Source organism: Dermacentor variabilis, chromosome 4 (assembly GCF_050947875.1).
Source record: "Dermacentor variabilis isolate Ectoservices chromosome 4, ASM5094787v1, whole genome shotgun sequence".
Taxonomy (NCBI): domain Eukaryota; kingdom Metazoa; phylum Arthropoda; class Arachnida; order Ixodida; family Ixodidae; genus Dermacentor; species Dermacentor variabilis.
This window is the reverse complement of record NC_134571.1, coordinates 104,142,445-104,159,617: the sequence shown is the minus strand read 5'-3', so window position 1 is coordinate 104,159,617 and position 17,173 is coordinate 104,142,445. Positions and strand designations below refer to the sequence as shown.

General features: G+C 44.0%; 1 protein-coding gene across 3 annotated transcripts in view; it reads left to right on the top strand.

Annotated features, from left to right (window-relative positions):
* Positions 1–17,173, top strand: part of LOC142579589 (uncharacterized) — a 69,386-nt gene that overhangs the window by 23,324 nt on the left and 28,889 nt on the right. For 2 of the 3 annotated variants that reach the window (XM_075689960.1, XM_075689962.1), the window contains exons 8-10: positions 1,971–2,033; positions 11,689–11,812; positions 14,808–14,881. In XM_075689960.1, coding sequence (XP_075546075.1) covers positions 1,971–2,033; positions 11,689–11,812; positions 14,808–14,881 — 261 coding nt within the window. The remainder of the gene's footprint in view (positions 1–1,970; positions 2,034–11,688; positions 11,813–14,807; positions 14,882–17,173) is intronic. The other variant, XM_075689961.1, reaches the window with a different exon arrangement.

Genomic DNA, 17,173 nt, shown 5'->3' with positions numbered 1-17,173 from the left:
AGCTCTCCCCCTCTTCCACCAGCACGCCTCGTTTTTCTGCCAATCTGGCGAATTTGCCTTTTCCTGATTGGCCCCTGGGAACTATGTGCACTTTCCGTATTGGGTCAATTTCCTTTTTATCTTTTTGGACCATGGGCGTTCACGTGCTTAATGCTCCGAGATGTCATCGTCTTCCATTCAGTACTGGATTTGCCTGCGAACGTACACCCTTTGTCATTCTCTTCTTTTCTTATCCTTCCACGACACTATATTCGTGCGCTTCACACACCACAGCGTCGTATGAGATGCAGTCTATGTGCCTTACTGTGGCTAATCGAACCAATCTTCGCACATGCACTCGCGCTTTCCATGCACACTGCTTTTGCAGTACCCTCTGTCCGCCTTGCGTTAATCATTTCAAATGGTATTGTTAATCTGGATGAACCTTGTACTGATAAAGATTGTGTGTCATGGAAAAGATGGGCACGTCAAAGCACCAAGCACGGCTGAGTCCTTTATTGGACATTTGAAAAATAGAAAAGTCGAATAGTAAATATTCAACTCACAAATCGAATTATTTGGACATTTGCTATTCGTTTCTAAATTAAATATTGAGTATTCACACACCCCTAGTTTTCTTGAATGCTTATCTCTTTTGCAGAAATTGAAAAGTGGTAAAGGTTATTCATCTTTGTTGTCTGTAGTATTCACTAAGAGTGACTTGCGATCTGTGCAAACTTGTGCGGAAAAAGCAGTTTCAGTATTTCTTCTCAGATTGTTACAACTCATTTATACAGTATCCTTCTTTTTCACTATTTCGGGGAGCCAATGTTGCCCTGAAAAAATTTTTGTTTCTGTAGCAGTGCAGTACCTTGCAGAACAAGCTCAAAGAAATCCTGCATCACCTTCTTTATTGTTTCTCAAAATTTAGAACATATTGTAGTGAGTGCTACGCATTGAAATGTATTCCCACAAAAATGTTTGAGAAGGACTTAATAATAATGGAGCATAAAGACCACAATGTCCACCTTCCCCATAACTCCCTAACACAATGTTTACCGTCTACTGGGGCAGCGCGAAGAATAGTGCACTTCCATGGCTCTTTTGTTATTTTTTTCTTTTTTTTTTATTGAAGGGGTGCACTTGTGGCACCCCTTCAAGATTGGTGTCTGATAAAGGCGGCCAGGAGCGGTGGCAGGACGGGCGGGGCAAGGTAATAAATGCCGTTTCCCTGTTTCCATGAAGATTGGACGATTGTGCATCCGTACGTGACCCTGCACTTGGGACGAGAAGAAAGGGGCTTAACCGAGGGGCCCAATTTTTATTATTTATATCATTAGGAGCCAACAAACAGACACCAAGGACAACGCAGGGGAAGTTACTTGTACTTACTAATTGAATTAAAATAATGATAAATAAATGGAATTGAAAGTGGAAGAGAAAACAACTTGCTGCAGGTGGGGAACGATCCCACATCTTTGAATTATGCCTGCGATGCTCTACCAATTGAGCTCACATGCGTAATGCGAAGACGTGTGATCATTCCCCACCTGCGGCAAGTTATTTTTTTATCCACTTCCATTTCCACTAATTTATCATTTCTTCAATTCACTTAGTAAGTACAAGTAATTTCCCCTGTGTTGTCCTTGGTGTCCTTGTTTATTGACTTATGACACGATTAATAAAAATCGGGCCCCTCGGTTAGCCACCTTCCTTCTCATTCATTATATAACGATGGTCTCGAGTCTGGCAATATTGATGTCTTCAGATAGCACGTGTGAATTTATTGACTGGCACCGTGGTACTAGTACGAGGCGAAAATTTGGGACGCTAATAGTAAAAAAAAACTCGTAATATACGTGGGTTATTATGGTAATTCATTATGTAGACGGGCTTTCTTTGTGAGGCACTCTTTCTGTGGGATAGAAACGGAGAATAGACAGGCAGTGTAAGTTTTTCTTTTTTTTTTTTTTGTCTCATTGTTCTTGCAGGAGCTGGGAGTACGGTGTGTTGGCATCAACACCAGCAGTAAGCAGCTGCTGGAAGCCTTCGAGGTATGCTTCTACTAAGATATTGCATTCTACTCAATGAGCTGTTTTTAGTGATACCAATGGAGTACCCCCCTCCCCCCTTCGTTTTTTTTCCCTCACATTTTAAACAACAGCTGCACTCGAGCAAAACGCAGCGTTCTTGTTTCTGCATATAGGGCTTGTCTCCTCCCATATTGCGACTTAAAGGGGCCCTGCAACACTTCTTTATCAATATTGAGAAATGCATTTAGCGTTAAAATATACTGGTACACAAACCTTCAATAAATTCAATTCTGATATCTCAAAATATTGCTTAGTTCATAAAATTTTTCCAGTCATGGCTCCAACCCGTGCGTTCACCTCTATTCCCGAAAAGCTTTTGCAGCTGATTCTGGATATCAGAAAATCTCAATTTTGAAACTACAATACATAACTAAGGCTGTAAAATCTGCAATTTGCTTCAATATATCAGAATATTGTTCAATTGAAGTTTGATCTTTTATGCAAATAAGTGGTTGTCAATGAATTTTTCTTACATTGAAGGGGCTGCAAAATTTTCTGAATAATTGTGCAGTCATAAAAAGGAAATTTAAAGAAAAAAAGTCACTTTGTTGAATTTGAGAGTCGGCGATAAAAGATACGGTTTCATGCTGCGTCGATGGTAGCGTATTTATTCGAATCTAGGCCAATAGTTTCTTTCAAATAATCATATTCTAAACTCAAGGGTCGGCTTAGGTCTGAGGATTTTTAAAAACCCGCCAGTTTTTCATTGAAACTGCTAAATATGGTGCCTAGCTAGCACCATCTAGAAAAGTCAGTATCGCAGCCGCTACTAGCCGTGCCAGTAGCCAACCGTACACAAGCGAGGTTGCCATTTTGACCTGTGTCATGTCGGCCGTATCGGCAGTGTGTTCACGAAGCACCCTCCGTTGAGGCGCATCATGTAAATAGCACGAGATGGCGCTGTAGGAACATGGGCTGTTCAGAAGGCCATAAAGAAACGTCAGGAAGCCTCCAGGGAACACAGGTATTCCAAAAGTAAGGGAGAACCTGAAGCAGAAGTAGAGAGAAAATGGGTAAACTACATAAAATGCAGAAGGGAAGCATCCTATTTGATCAACGAGAAAATCAAGACAGAAGAATCCCAATGGCTGTCAGAAGTAAGCAATAAAAAAGATAAACAGGCAGCTAGGAAATTCTGGCAACATCTGAACTCCTTGGGTAATAGGACAAGCCTAGAGCAGAGGTATATAGTAACAGCTCAAGGTACTCGGTTAGAAGGAGAGGATGCAATGGAGCATATAGGAACCATGATGAGGGAAAAATTTACAGAACAGAGAAATGGTACATGCAGTATGTCGGAGAGGGATGGCCTGGTCAATCCACTGCTCTCGCTTGGACAAAGAGAGTGGGAAAGGGCCGAAAAGAGGGTACCAAGTAGCACATCGGCAGACCCGGATGGTATTCCAATTATGTTAATAAAGAAATTGGGCCCGAAATCTAAGAAAGCATTAAGGGAGGTGGTGAACAAAAGGCTGATGGATGGTAAAGTACCTGACGAATAAAGGCTAAGATGAGAACGATATAAAAGGGAAAGGGGGGACAAGGCTGACATAAATAACTACCGGTCTATAACAGTGATGTCAGTGGTTTACCGGATGGTTATGTAGATTATAAAGGACGGACTGCAGGCATGGGCGTAGAACAAGGGGATGCTTGGAGAGCTACAAAAAGGGTTCCGGAAACATAGGAGGCTAGAAGACAATCTGTTCTCACTGACACTGTGCATTGAAATAGCTGAAAAGGAACACGGACCCCTGTGGCTGGCTTTTTTGGATATCAAGGCAGCCTATGACTATGTACTTCAAGAGGGCTTGTGGGGCATTCTGGAAACTTCGGGAGTGCAATATGGAGTAACCAATTTCTTAAAAGATATCTATAAATGTAACCGGGTAATTATACAATAGGAAAAGCGGGTTTCGGAGCCTGTAATGATTCGGCAGGGGCTTAGGCAGGGGTGTCCATTGTCACCGCTGTTGTTTATGCTGTACCTACAAGGTTTAGAGGCCAAACTACAGCAAAGCAGACTTGGCTTCAACCTATCATTTTTCAAACAAGGAAAATTTATTGAACAGTCATTACCAGGACTGGTGTATGCGGGTGATATTGTATTAATGGCTGACAGTACTGAAGATCCGCATGCATTGATAGACATATGTGGTACAGAAGGAGGCAGTTTAGGCTTGAAGTTTAGCAAAGAAAAATCAGCAGTCATGATTTTTAATTATAACATTTGTGGTGAGCATAAGATACAAGAGGCCATGCTTCAGGTAGTCGATAAGTACAAGTATCTTGGGGTGTGGATAAATAATGGAATTGAGTATCTGACAGAGTACGAAAAATATGTAACGACTAAAGATAACAGAAGTGCAGCGATTATGAAGAGTAGGGCACTGTGGCACTACATAGGTACGAGGTACAGTGAAACCTCGTTAAACCGTAGTCGGACGGAGCTCGAAAAAAGTAAATACTAAACGGTAGTACTTAACCGAAGTAGCATGAGATCGATCGGCCACTTACCTGGCAAAAACGGAACTCAGAGAAAGTGCGTTGAAAGAGGAAAAACATGCAGTATTTATTCACTTCGCGCGACATAAGCGTTATTTTCGTTTGATGCCGCGGCGGCCTAGCACGACGACAGCGGCCTCAAACTTGCTGGAGCTGCGTGCCAGCTTCTCAGCCAGCCCCCTCCGCTCTGCAAACACTCGCACGGCAGATTCCTCGTTGACGTTACGTATTCTCCATGCACGCACGCAGTAGTGCTACATAAGTCCCGGGGCGCCTTTTTTCATTGCCGGGTGCCGGAGTTCGGAAAACTTTTGGTTTGGAATAGTTACGTTATCGCGCCCCTGTTCTCGTTGCGATGATTGCATTCATGAGGCTGACGTAGCGCGCAGCTTATGCCACTGTCGGGCCTGAATCGCCCGCGCTGTCACTTTCCGTGTCATCCTCATCACTGTCGCTAGTCGACACTTCGGCAACAACGGAGGCAACGATGGCGAAAAGTCGAACCTCGTAGCCGACATCTCTTCGCAGTCGCAGCAGCGCTGCCGAGCAACTTCGCATTCCAAATGCCACACACTGTAGTCAACAGCAGATCCATGTCGCGGGCCAGCGCCAACTTCTTCATGTCACGTTCGATAGCACGGACGATGTCTAATTTTTCTAAGTATGCATGCTGAGCACCCGGCGTGTTTTTTATCCGAGCTTCAGCATGACGCGAGTCCTCGCTTGCAAGACGCTACAACGCTCTCTGGCACGGCGTCGAAATGATGTTGATGATGATGCGGCTTCATGTGCAAACGCACAGGGCGCTTGGAGGCCGTTGTACTGACCTCTGAGGCTCGTTGTTCTGCTGGGCTCTGCCGACGCACCGCCGTGTTTGCGCGACGAAAAGTGGAAACGCTATGTTTTAACCGATGCGTACGCAATAAGCTGGTACGGTTTATGCAGATACAAAATAAATTATGTTCAATTACCGCTGAGTCGGGGAATTGACTTTACTACTCTTAAACCGAAACTACTGTTTAAGTGGGTACGGTTTAACGAGGTTTTACTGTAGTACGGGGGATATGGAAGGGGGTAGTGGTTCCAGACCTGACTTTTGCCAATGCAGCTCTATGTATGAGAGTAGAGACGCGGCAACAGTTGGAAACTAGGCAACATGTTGTGGGTAGGCTCGCTCTGGGAGCACATGGCAAGACACCAAATTTTGGGGTGCAGGGGGACCTGGGATGGTCTTCTTTCGAGGGTAGAGAGGCTAGTAGCAAAATAGCATTTGAGGAGCGATTGAGAAAAATGTGGGAAATGCGATGGACTAGGAAGGTTTTCAGTTACTTATACACAAGGAATGTTGACACAAGGTGGAGGAAGCGAACTAGAAAATTGTCAAGCAAATACTTGGGCAGCAGTGGGGGGACAGGTAAGGAATCATCCGTCAAGAAAAAGGTTAAGGAGACAGAGAGGGGTATGTGGAAAACAGATGCAAACCAAATCAGCATTAGAGACATTCAGGACGTTTAAGCAAGAAATAGCCAAAGAAAATATTTACGATAACTATAAGGGAAGCTCACCGTTTGAGGCCAGGACAGGTGTACTGCGAACTAAAACGTACCGAGCCAGATACCAGGAGATAGAATTGTTGTGCGGGGTATGTAGAGAGGAGGAAGAAACGCCTGAACACCTGATGCTTGTAAACAACTTCACCCTGCAGTTTAATGTAACGGGGAACTATTCAAAGCTTTGAGTTTTAAAGACAGTGAAAGTATAATAGATATTGAACAGGTAGAAATAACTAAATGGAGGCTATCTGACTGGTGGATAATATCAATGCAGAAGTAAAGGAGTAAATACTACATAGGTATGCATGCATATAGTACCATTCAAGGCTAGGTGGTGCGCGCCGCCGCCCGATTCAAAGGGTTGAGCCTCATTCATCCATCCATCTGTCCATCTGTACGGTACCGACAACGCAGTGCCAGTGCTTCATGCTGATATTTTGATAATCATTTTCTGTCGCAGCCAAATGGACGTGCAAATGCTCGGCGGATGTTAAGATGCATGCCCGAAACTCACTTCGTATAAGAGATGAATTATATGTGCACTCCTAACGCATCTCAACACCCATTAGACGGATTTATTAACCTGACAGCAAAGGTTTTGCAGACAGCAAAGTAGTGGCATAAAGCCGTTAAATCTGTTTTGAGCCATGCTGCCACGTAACCAGAAATTATTCGGACGGAAAAAGAAAACTGATTGATTAATGGGTTTCATATCTGCAAGCAACACTCGGCTGGAAATAACACTGTAGTAAAGGACATCGAATTGACTTAAAGCAACTCGGATTCCAGGTGCACACATTTTCTTTTGTGGTTCGCATTCATACAAAAGCGCCGGCGGCATCCGCGACCCAACGTCCAGCGCTTAGTTCTTCAGCCGCTGTTGTAGAAGAGAAGGCAAAACAATATGTACGTACAGTACATAGCCCAAAGCCAAAGAGCTTCCCTGCTTGGAATTTACCTTCTTTCGCGATAAACATTTGTTCCTCGTTCTTTCATTGTTTCGCGAATCCCCCGCAACTACATCAGCACAGTTTATTTGTGAATTTTTTTTTTATTTACATCATGAAGTGCTACCGAACGTCAGGCTCATGTGCGAGTATGAGACAGTTGCTGGTGCATTCAAAAAGCTAATTTTATTAATATAGTTAAGAAATGAATTAAGGAATCCACTTGCGCTTATTAATTCCGCTATAGGTCTCAATGGTTTGGGATGGAATGTACTGTTTTTCTGTGTTTTGGCATACTGTGTGTAGTTCTTGCAGAGATACCTTTTACTTGGCGTCTTTCCTACCTGTTTTATTCCTTTCATAGAAATGTAGAATGTCGGTGTACACCAACATCCTACATTGATATGTAGGACTCTGTGTTATGGCTAAACTCTATGACATGGATAAATGAAGGCAATAGATATATGGAATAAAACAGATAGGAAAGACTCCAAGTAAAAGGGATTGCAGCAAAACTACACACAGTATGCCAAAACACAGAAAAACGGTACTGGATACATTCCATCCCAAACAATTGAGACCTACAGTGGAATTAATATGTGCAAGTGGATTCCTTAATTCATTTCTTAATTCACAAAATTAGTGTTTTGAATCCACCAGAGAAAGTTGTGCATTTAGTTGAAAAACAAGAAGGGTCAGCATACATATGTTGCACCAGCCTGTTAAGAACAGCAGCTAAATTTAAAGTGCAATTTCTTTTTTCGTCGTGCTTCTCTTCACTGATTAAGACCTTTAACATAATTAAAGTACAGTCTTGTTAGGACATTAAGCCAACTACTGCTGATGTGAAATCATCAGCATGTAATTTGCAGCCTATGAAATAGCCAAATTTAAAGCTTTCACTAGAATCATGACATCAACTACGTTGTCGCTGCAAAGCTCATCTTTGCTGAAGAAGGTTGTAGATACATTCCCTCAAGTTTCTTTACGGCTTCAGAAAGCAACTTGGAGGGATACAGCAATCCTTCCCTGTCACAAATTTCATGAATTTTGAGACTTTGCTACTGACACTAGAGTTATTCTGCAAAAGAAAAGAGCAGCAGTCCTCACATTTGTTGCGAGTAAAAAATTTCTGGGCGGCATACCCTGCCATATAATGGATGAGGCGGTCATCGCTCCTTTGCTCCACATAAGTCCAGTGCTCTGCCAGAGTACTGTTTAGCCTTTGCTCTATCAGCGTCAGATTTCCAGCTTCAACTAACTCATCAAGTGACGCAAACGTCCCCTTCCTTGCCAGAATTATCAGGTGAGTGAAGCAGCGATACCAAATCTTCACTGACCTCTGTGTTCCCTGTTAGCATTGCCTTCGCCAAGTTATAAAAAGGCAGGCAATTCACAACAATAAAAAATTGAGACGGTGTTGGGTGATCGTTGGATCCGCACGACTACCTCACAAGAAGTTCTCCAACTTATATTGGCTTAGTTTAGATGTCAATAGATATTTAAAACCCTCCCCTTTGAAGTATTCTAAGAGAGCCAAAGGGCTGCACAATGTCACATGGAGCCCATCTGCCGCCGACTGGCTCAAGAAGCCGCAGTCCTTTCGCATGTGACTCCCAATGAGACAGAGAGACAGAAACTCGAAGAATTCCTTCAGAGTCCTTAAGAGCAAGCCCGCTGCAACCGGCCGTAACACATGGAGAACGCGTCTGTACAGCCCGTGCGACGGCAGCGCCGCCGCATACATCCGGGACCTGTATACGCTCCTGACTTCAAAGCAGTGCGTGGCACGCTCCGCTGCCTGAACACACTGCCCCTATTCTAGTACACTGTAGTACCGGTGTGCGGCGTGGTGTTATCGCGATGGCACCAAGCAGGAGATGCCACTACAGTGCCGCTTTCACGCGAAAAGTTGTGATAGCTGCAGTGGCATCGTCGAACCTTCAAGCCGAGCGGGACTTTAACGTCGGCGAGAAAAACTTCCGTCGTTGGAGGGGACGACAGCAGCTTTTTGCGTGCGCCGCAACGAGGATGGCATTTAGCGGACCAAAGAAAAGCCGTCACCAGGAAGTGGAGACAGTTTTTGCCGACTTTGTTCGGATGCAGAGAGCAGCTGCCCTTCCAGTGACAACAGAAGTGCTCCAAGCGAAAGGTAGGGATCTTTCGAGGGAGCGAGGCCTAATGCCAAAGGATTTCGAAGCCTGGCTTCAGAAATTCATGAAGCGCTTCGGCTTCAGCCTCCGACATCGCACTTCAATCACCCAGAAGCTGCCAAGCAATTTCGAAGAAAGGCTGATAGCTTTTCAGCGCTACGTGCTGCAAAAGGGAGAAGCGGCAGGCTACAACCTTGGGCAGATCGGCAACGCCGACCAGACGGCTGTGCATTTTGATATGCCAGGGGCGTACACTGTGAATGAAAAGGGTGCCAAGGAGGTGAAGGTGCGCTCTGCGGGTTACGAGAAATATCGCGCAACTGTGATGCTGTGCTGCACAGCTGATGGACATAAACTCCCTCCTTATGTGATATTTATAAGGAAGACACTGCCTGCTCAAGAAACTTTCCCAAGAAATGTCATTGTGTGGGCAAATGAGAACGGGTGGATGACGGGTGCAATGGTGGAAGAGTGGGTTAAGATCGTGTGGCGACGGCGTCCAGGAGCCCTTTTGACAAAGAACTCGTTCCTTGTCATCGACTCTTACCGTGGGCACTTGACCGACAGCGTGAAGGCTGCACTCGCCAAGCGAACACAGACCTCGCTGTCATACCGGGCAGCATGACGGGCCAGTTGCAGCCACTTGACGTCTGCATCAACAAACCTTTCAAGGATCGTCTGCGGAAATATAACACTGACTGGTTGACTGACGAAGACCACATGCTAACAGCAACAGGGCGCATCAAACGTGGATCGCTATCGCAGCTGGCGGGCTGGGTAGCTGCAGCGTGGGATGACATCCCAGGTACTTTGATAGTGCGCGCTTTTAAAAAGTGCAGCACATCTAATGCGCTTGACGGTACCGAAGATAGTGCTCTGTTTGAAGGTAACAGTGACAAGGAACACAGCGACGAGTCTAGCAGCGAAGACGACGTTGAATGAGCTCTGCACGTTCAGATTCAATAAATGCTGTTTACATTTTGTGAACGCTGTCCTCGCTTTTTTTGTTCGGCCTGCATTCGAAGTAATATATATATATATATTTTTTTGTTGGCTGGGGACTTTAGGGAGTCAGCTTAGAATCGGGGTCGGCCTAGATTCGTTTAAATACGGTATCTTCACATTGGCAGTCCAAAGTGAAGCCAGCCAAGCTTTTCTGTCTGCTCCTCCCCATGACTGATACAGTGCAGTACACTTATAAGAATATCAAAAATGAAAAATCCTATCGTTATAACTGATCATCGTTATGTGTGGACTGCTGTAAAAAAAATCTTTAAAAAAAGCTGCTGAATGTGCCTTCATAGCTCCGAAACAGAATTTGCCACCTATGATAAAAAATTGGAGGGGTAGGGGGCAGGCTCTCCCAGTCCCCTCCCGGAGTTCAAGCACTGCAAATGTATATCTTTTCGCACTTCTGTTTTTATTTGAGGTTGCTATCTGATGACTGCTGTAGGCACTAAGCACGGTCAGCCATGATGGCCAAGATTTACAGCGCTGCGCAACGGAACATGCTAACTTGGGTGCCGTGAGCCATGCCGATGCATTGCTCTCAACGCGATCTGCACCGCACGTGCTGGCACTCATAACCACACTATTATGGCCCAACCTCCTTGTGATTTGTTTATAAGTGATTACTGACAAGATATCCACGAGGAATGTTCTGGGAATTTTTGAATTCATTTTTACTGCTTAAATGAAATTTGGGATTTGAAGTTTTTTGCTGCAAGTGCAATTTCCTTATGTCATTGCTACTACGATGTTGAAGTCTAAAGAAGCTGTCCTTGACTTGCTGAAGAAAGGGACGAATTCCCAACGAAAGCAGCTTAAATATTGAAACTAACAGACTACTTTTACTATAGATAAATGTGTTTTCGAGGATTGCAAAGCTGCTGCAAAAGGTTTCGAACTTAAGTAGCCAACTGATTTTTCTCAGTTGCTAGCACTTACCTGTGGCACCGCCACTTACTCCATAAAACTATGTAAATGTTCTGTGATAAAACTGACTTGTACGACCTCTGTTGAACCAGTTCATAACGGTGACCTAAATTTCTGGCACCATACTGGATCTTGCTTGATTTTTTGGACGCGATGCTTAAGCAATGTCACAAAACAGAGGATGTGGCAGCTATCTACAAAGCTTCTGTAATTTAGGTTGTCACTTCACATCCATGCGATCTTAAAGCAAAGCTTTTTTCAAAGGAGATCTTTGTTGCATTGATTGCATTGTGTGGAGAGCAGTTCCACTCGGTGAACATAGCTTTTGATGTCATACCAACCTGGACTACAGCTGAGGTTATGCTGGCAAGCATGGACATGAATGGACATGAAAGCTTTGCTCATTCTTATAATTGCAAGCTTCACATTGTTTAAGGTCTTCAGCTGTTGTGCCACCGTGAAAAAAAAAAAAAAAGAGAGAACGCTTGACCTGCTCATAGAATGTGCGTTTCTGGTCCCCAAGAGGCGCCCCCCTGACCTGATGACCGTGCTTTTGAATCCGGAGATATTGAAGGCCATGGCTAGCGAGGGAAAGCATCGCCAGATAGACTACTTTCAGAGCCACTTGCGGATAGCACTCAATGATGGTGAGTTGTTTGACTGCCTGAATTGTTTCATTCCCTTGCAACGGTGCCTTGTGCCTTAAGTATTAAGTTAGGTTGGTATGTGACACTCAAGAATGCCAAATATGTACATGTATAAATCATTATTGATAAGCTGGAAGCTTGGTAAGCCAGGAATGACTTGAAGATTAAAGATGACTAGCGAAGTTACCTGAACATTCCGACACCAGCTCTACATGGTCTCATGCACATTAAAAGGACCCTGAAATGATTTTGCCAATGGTGTACAAACTTACTGAATCGGCAGGGTAGGTCATTCTGGGTAGGAAGGGGCCCTAACCTTGAACTACTTTTTATCCCTGAAACCTGAAAGGGGCCCTGAACCACTTTTTATTGAACTGTAGAAAGGCATCTGAAGTGAAAATAGGCTATTTCAGAAATACTTTGCTGCAAAAAGTACTTCAATGCATTCAGCAGAAGCAAAATTAATGGCAATCAAACATGGCCTCCGCTGTGTTCCCGTTCCTTCTTCAATGCCTTGCACTGCAAAGGCTACGGCGGAATGGGGCATGCCCACAGTACTCCACCTTCTAGATGTCACCATGGCATGCAGTGCAAATTTCATTTTGGATGTTAAGGCAGACACCACAACTTCCGATTTTGGTGCCTACGACATGCTAAACATAAGCCAAATCCGATTGTCCTTAGCGAGCTGGAGCAGCACTGCACTTAGCCACTGGACTTGTGGCGGCACCCCACAGTGGGCCGCAGTATCTACACTACATAGCTGACCACAGCTACCAATAGCAGCCACATGTGGGAATCTGCTTTATTATGAAATAAAGCATCCACAAGAGAATGAGGAACAACTTCTGTTGAAAAGAGCATTTGAGCGAAAGGTGACTTCACGCTCCACTTGTCACTCAGGCAAGCAATACGATCGGCTGCCCATGTTATGTGATCGGGAATGCTTGAAGCATGCCGCTGCATTAAGCTTACTTTGAATAGCATACCTATATATAGTAATTTGTGTACCCTTAAATATAAGTACAGATATACACTAAATGTAGATGTTTCTTCAAACCATTGGTGTAGTGCCTGAGAATGTAGATCGCCTACTACAGCTCCATAGGATGCGGAGGGGGTTCTCACATTAGAATAGGAGCAGCGTTGTCTTCTTTGATGACAGGAACATGAAATGTACCAGCGCTATATTATGCTCATCTTGCACTGCAGATGTGTGCAGGGAATAAACTGCAGCGACTACATGCTGTAGATGACACGGGTGCTTCATGTCAATGTCAGCACCTACTTCCGTGATCAACACAGCGATCACCTGCAGTTTTGAAAAGAAAGGCGATTTTAGCTGTAATCGTAGGTTCAGCATTCGTCAGTGTGCAGGTTTCGTACATAATCTGCCCAGAATGTTAGCAGGAAAATGCCCTAGCAAGCTGAGATACAGAAAAAAAGGGTTGTGAAAGTAATTGAACATGCCTTACAATCTGTCAAAACTTCCGTCAGTGAGCCGCCATCTTGACTTTGGTGTAGTGGTACCGTCTCCGCTTCCCATGCAGAAGGTGTGGGTTCGATTCCTTATGTCAGTGTACCTTTTTCTTTCTTTTTTATTCTAAAGTAAAGGAAACATGTGTAGCCATTTCACCACATTCACAAGTTACAGCACCACTCATAATTAAGTAACAACTACAAAGAAATCTTACGAGCAATCGTAAACATATGTATTGTTAGATGTGTACATGTCATCAGGCGATTATCAAATTGAAATAGCGGAAACAGCTACTTTTGTAGTTTGTACATGTATATACGCTTGCAGCAATGCGGTAGCAGCTGCCTTTTCGTCTCATGCAGCGCAAACCAGAGAACATTGTGTGTAATGCTGCCGCGTGAAGTTTGTCTTTAAGTTTTGCTCGATGTAGCCCACGCCTAACGAGAAAAACTGCTTAGAAAGGAGACATGGAAACCCACTCAGTTTAACTCAGCTGAAAGTAGACAACACTTGTCACCGCATAAAGGAGGTGGCACATAGTGATGTCCGCACAGTGTAATATACGAGGGAGAATGCCACAGCTTGAGGGGAGGGTAATGATTAAGCACTCGTACCTGTGTTATCGTAGGGCACTGACATGAAATTCTTGTAAAAAAGTATTCCTTGAGAGATACCCTCGGTGTCTAGATGTACAACTAAAACAGTTTCAGGGACCCTCTAACAGCATTTGTTCAGGGCTGCCAATCATTTACCTACAGGAAAGAATAACCGCATTTGAAATTAGGTGTACATTCTTCCTGGCTACCTTTGCAGACGCTCATAAATAACTGACAAAGTAGAACGTAAAAATGCAATGAGATCTGTGACATTGGTGGGACTTCACAAGTGCAAAACTGAGAAATAGAACTAGTTTCGCCTTCAGTTTGTCTACTAGTAATCAACCTCTTTGTATTGTAGAAATGCATATAAATTTTTGAAAGAATGCTCTATCAATATTAACATTCGATCCATGTTATGTGCTGGCTTAAAGTTGAAGTTGTGCTACAATTATTTGATAGTTAATACAATAGGCCTAACACACCATGCCCACAGGGTTGTGTAGTAGTATGGATCATTAATATAGTTGGCATGTCATCACATTGCTCTATTTTTCCAGCATGTTTGTGTGTTCTGGGCCGCTATTTTGTAGCGATGCCTTATGCCTTATTCTGTGCTATTCTTATCATCCACCACACACGGCCGCCTGATCCCGTTGATAATGTGGGCAGACCATCGCTCTGACCACTGGCCAAGCGCGAAAAGCCTGAAAAAGCATAGAATCGTAAAAGGCATCGCTACAAAATACCGGCCCTGTTGGCACCACTCATTAACAGAAGCCACTGTAGTTATCCCTCAAACTGCCAGAATACACAATGAAACCCTGGTGGTGACAATGACATTGCTTTAAAATCACAGTGATGTTGATGTGTGCTTGTACAGTTTCTCTTGCAACAATACCACGTTTTGACTGTGCAGTGTTCCGTAGCCCGGAAACTGATAAGGGCAGGCATTTCCTCAAGTCACTGGCAAGCATGGTCGGCATACTACAGGTGAGACTGAAGGCTCCTTTAGTACTAAAGGGAATTTGAGTCAGTGAGTTACTACCATTTGGGTGCCGGGTGTTTTTCCGAGTGCAACAATTTCAAATTCTTTCCGAGTAGCACATTAGCAGGCTTTAAATTGAAATGCTATTTATTGGTGATATGTTGCTGGACATTTGTAAAATAAATCTGGACATTCAAGGAAAAAAAAATTAGGACTTGTAGTAATATATTATATTAATTAATGCTGCTCGGGCAGCAAATAGCCTCTTCATTGCTGTCATTGTTCCTTGAAGACATTGCATAATAAACATTAACGTCTTCTGAATCAGAGTTTGTAAGAGACCCTTCAATTTCTGCATCAACAGAAGTTCTTGAATTTCTCCATCATTCAAAATATGCCAGTATGCAGTGTTGGAAAGTGAGAGACATGAGCAACACTGACATCAGTAAACTTTGTCATGCCACCTGTTGTTTAAAAATAAAGCCTACCATACATTTTTTTTTTTTACGTCCGAGTATTAGGTGACGCAATCAGTCTACGGATGTTCCACATTCTCAGTTTATCTCTGGCATGGCCAGGGCTGTGCGTTGGTGGCCAAGTGAGTACACTCGGTCATGGCACTTCAAGGCTGACGGCAACGAAAGTTCACGTCGGCTGCATAGTTAATAAAAGTGAGTGATGTACAGTGATCTCTCATTAAGACGAACTCAGTTAAGCCGAATTCTCTCATATAACAAACAGCATGGGAACATTTGTTTGGTTTTCCATAGACTGAATGCAAAAAAATCCGCTTAGGACGAATTGCCTCAGACGTTCTCTTTGGTTAAGACAAACATTCTGAGTGACCGCCTCCACTACCAATCCGGGGGTGCGCGCATAGAGGCACCCTACTGGAGGCCTGTGCGCAGAGGTGAAAACAGGAGGAGGAAACAAAAAAGTTACAGTGACATTTCACTTCATGAATTCGGGTGACGCGCAAGCGCATGGGTGCTATAGCGTACACGAAGCTATCGGCCCTCGGTGCGCCTAGACACCTACACTGTCTGCATTACAGATTGTATTCAAGACGGGGCTCGCGCGGCCACATCATATGCAGCAGCCGCCAGAGTAGAACGCCCCCTTGTAAACATTCCCTAACTACACCAACAAGCATGGTGTCAATGCGCATAGGTAAACATGAATATATTACGCTCGATGACTGCGAATGTTCACTGTCAAAATGCTGGCATCAGCGAGCGAGATGAGCTTTTTGCTGTCTCTCGCTTTAACACAGTGCACAGGCAAGAACACAGTGCACGCAAAGCTACGAGCCATCGGCTCACCTAGACTGTGCCCCTGAAGCAGATCGCTTTCCAGATGAAGCCCGCACTTCCTCCCGCTTTTGCTCCCTTGCGCACGTGAGATTGAGCTGCCATCGTCGGCTCACCATTGCATGCTTTCACTCGCACACACAGCGTACGGCGTGTGAGGACTATGTTATCATGAGACGAACCCGGTACGTCCGTATCGCAAACAAAACCTGTAGCAACTGCTATTGGAGGTCAACGCAGCACCCCTCTGCCTACGTTTTTCCTCCGTGACCTTTGCCTCGTTTCTCCTTCCACACTTTGCCCAACTTCACCTAGCCTTTCCTCTAGGTGGCGTTGCTTTGCTGCAAGTTAAGCAAGTTAAGCAGATAGGTTACATTTGCTAAGGTCTCACATTAAAGCTGCATATTCTAATTTTGATAAAACAAGTGTCTCATAACTGAGTATGCTTAGAGAGACAGGTGTTGTACTGAAGTCGTGTCAGAGATACCCTTATATGTTGTTAGTGTTGCATGTTATTGAGCCAGCGTGGTGTTTCCAAGTCAAAGTAGCTCTTATGAGAATGCCTAAGTACTTATAGAAAAATACAGACTCAAGTGAAATATTGTTCAAGTTGGATGATGGAGGACAAATGTTCTGACGAGAGAAACACAATTGTTTACATTTGGTAAGGTTGAGGTCCAGTTTCCAAGTTTTACACCAAATTGCAACAGAACTAAAGTTGGCTTGAAAGGCCTGTTCATCACGGACTTCGTGGTAAAGAACGCAGTTGTGTGCATATACGTGCAGGATACTTAACGACACTATAAGGACACTTTGTTTGGCTGGTCATTAATATAAATTAGAAAAAGTTATGGAACTAAATCTGAACCCTGAAGAACACGAGATGTTACCTCGATCTAGTATAGCATGCAGTGAATGTGTGAAAAGAAGTTTAATTTTGCAGGAAAACGAGCGCTGGCAGCCATGTGATGATGCGAAAAAAGTATT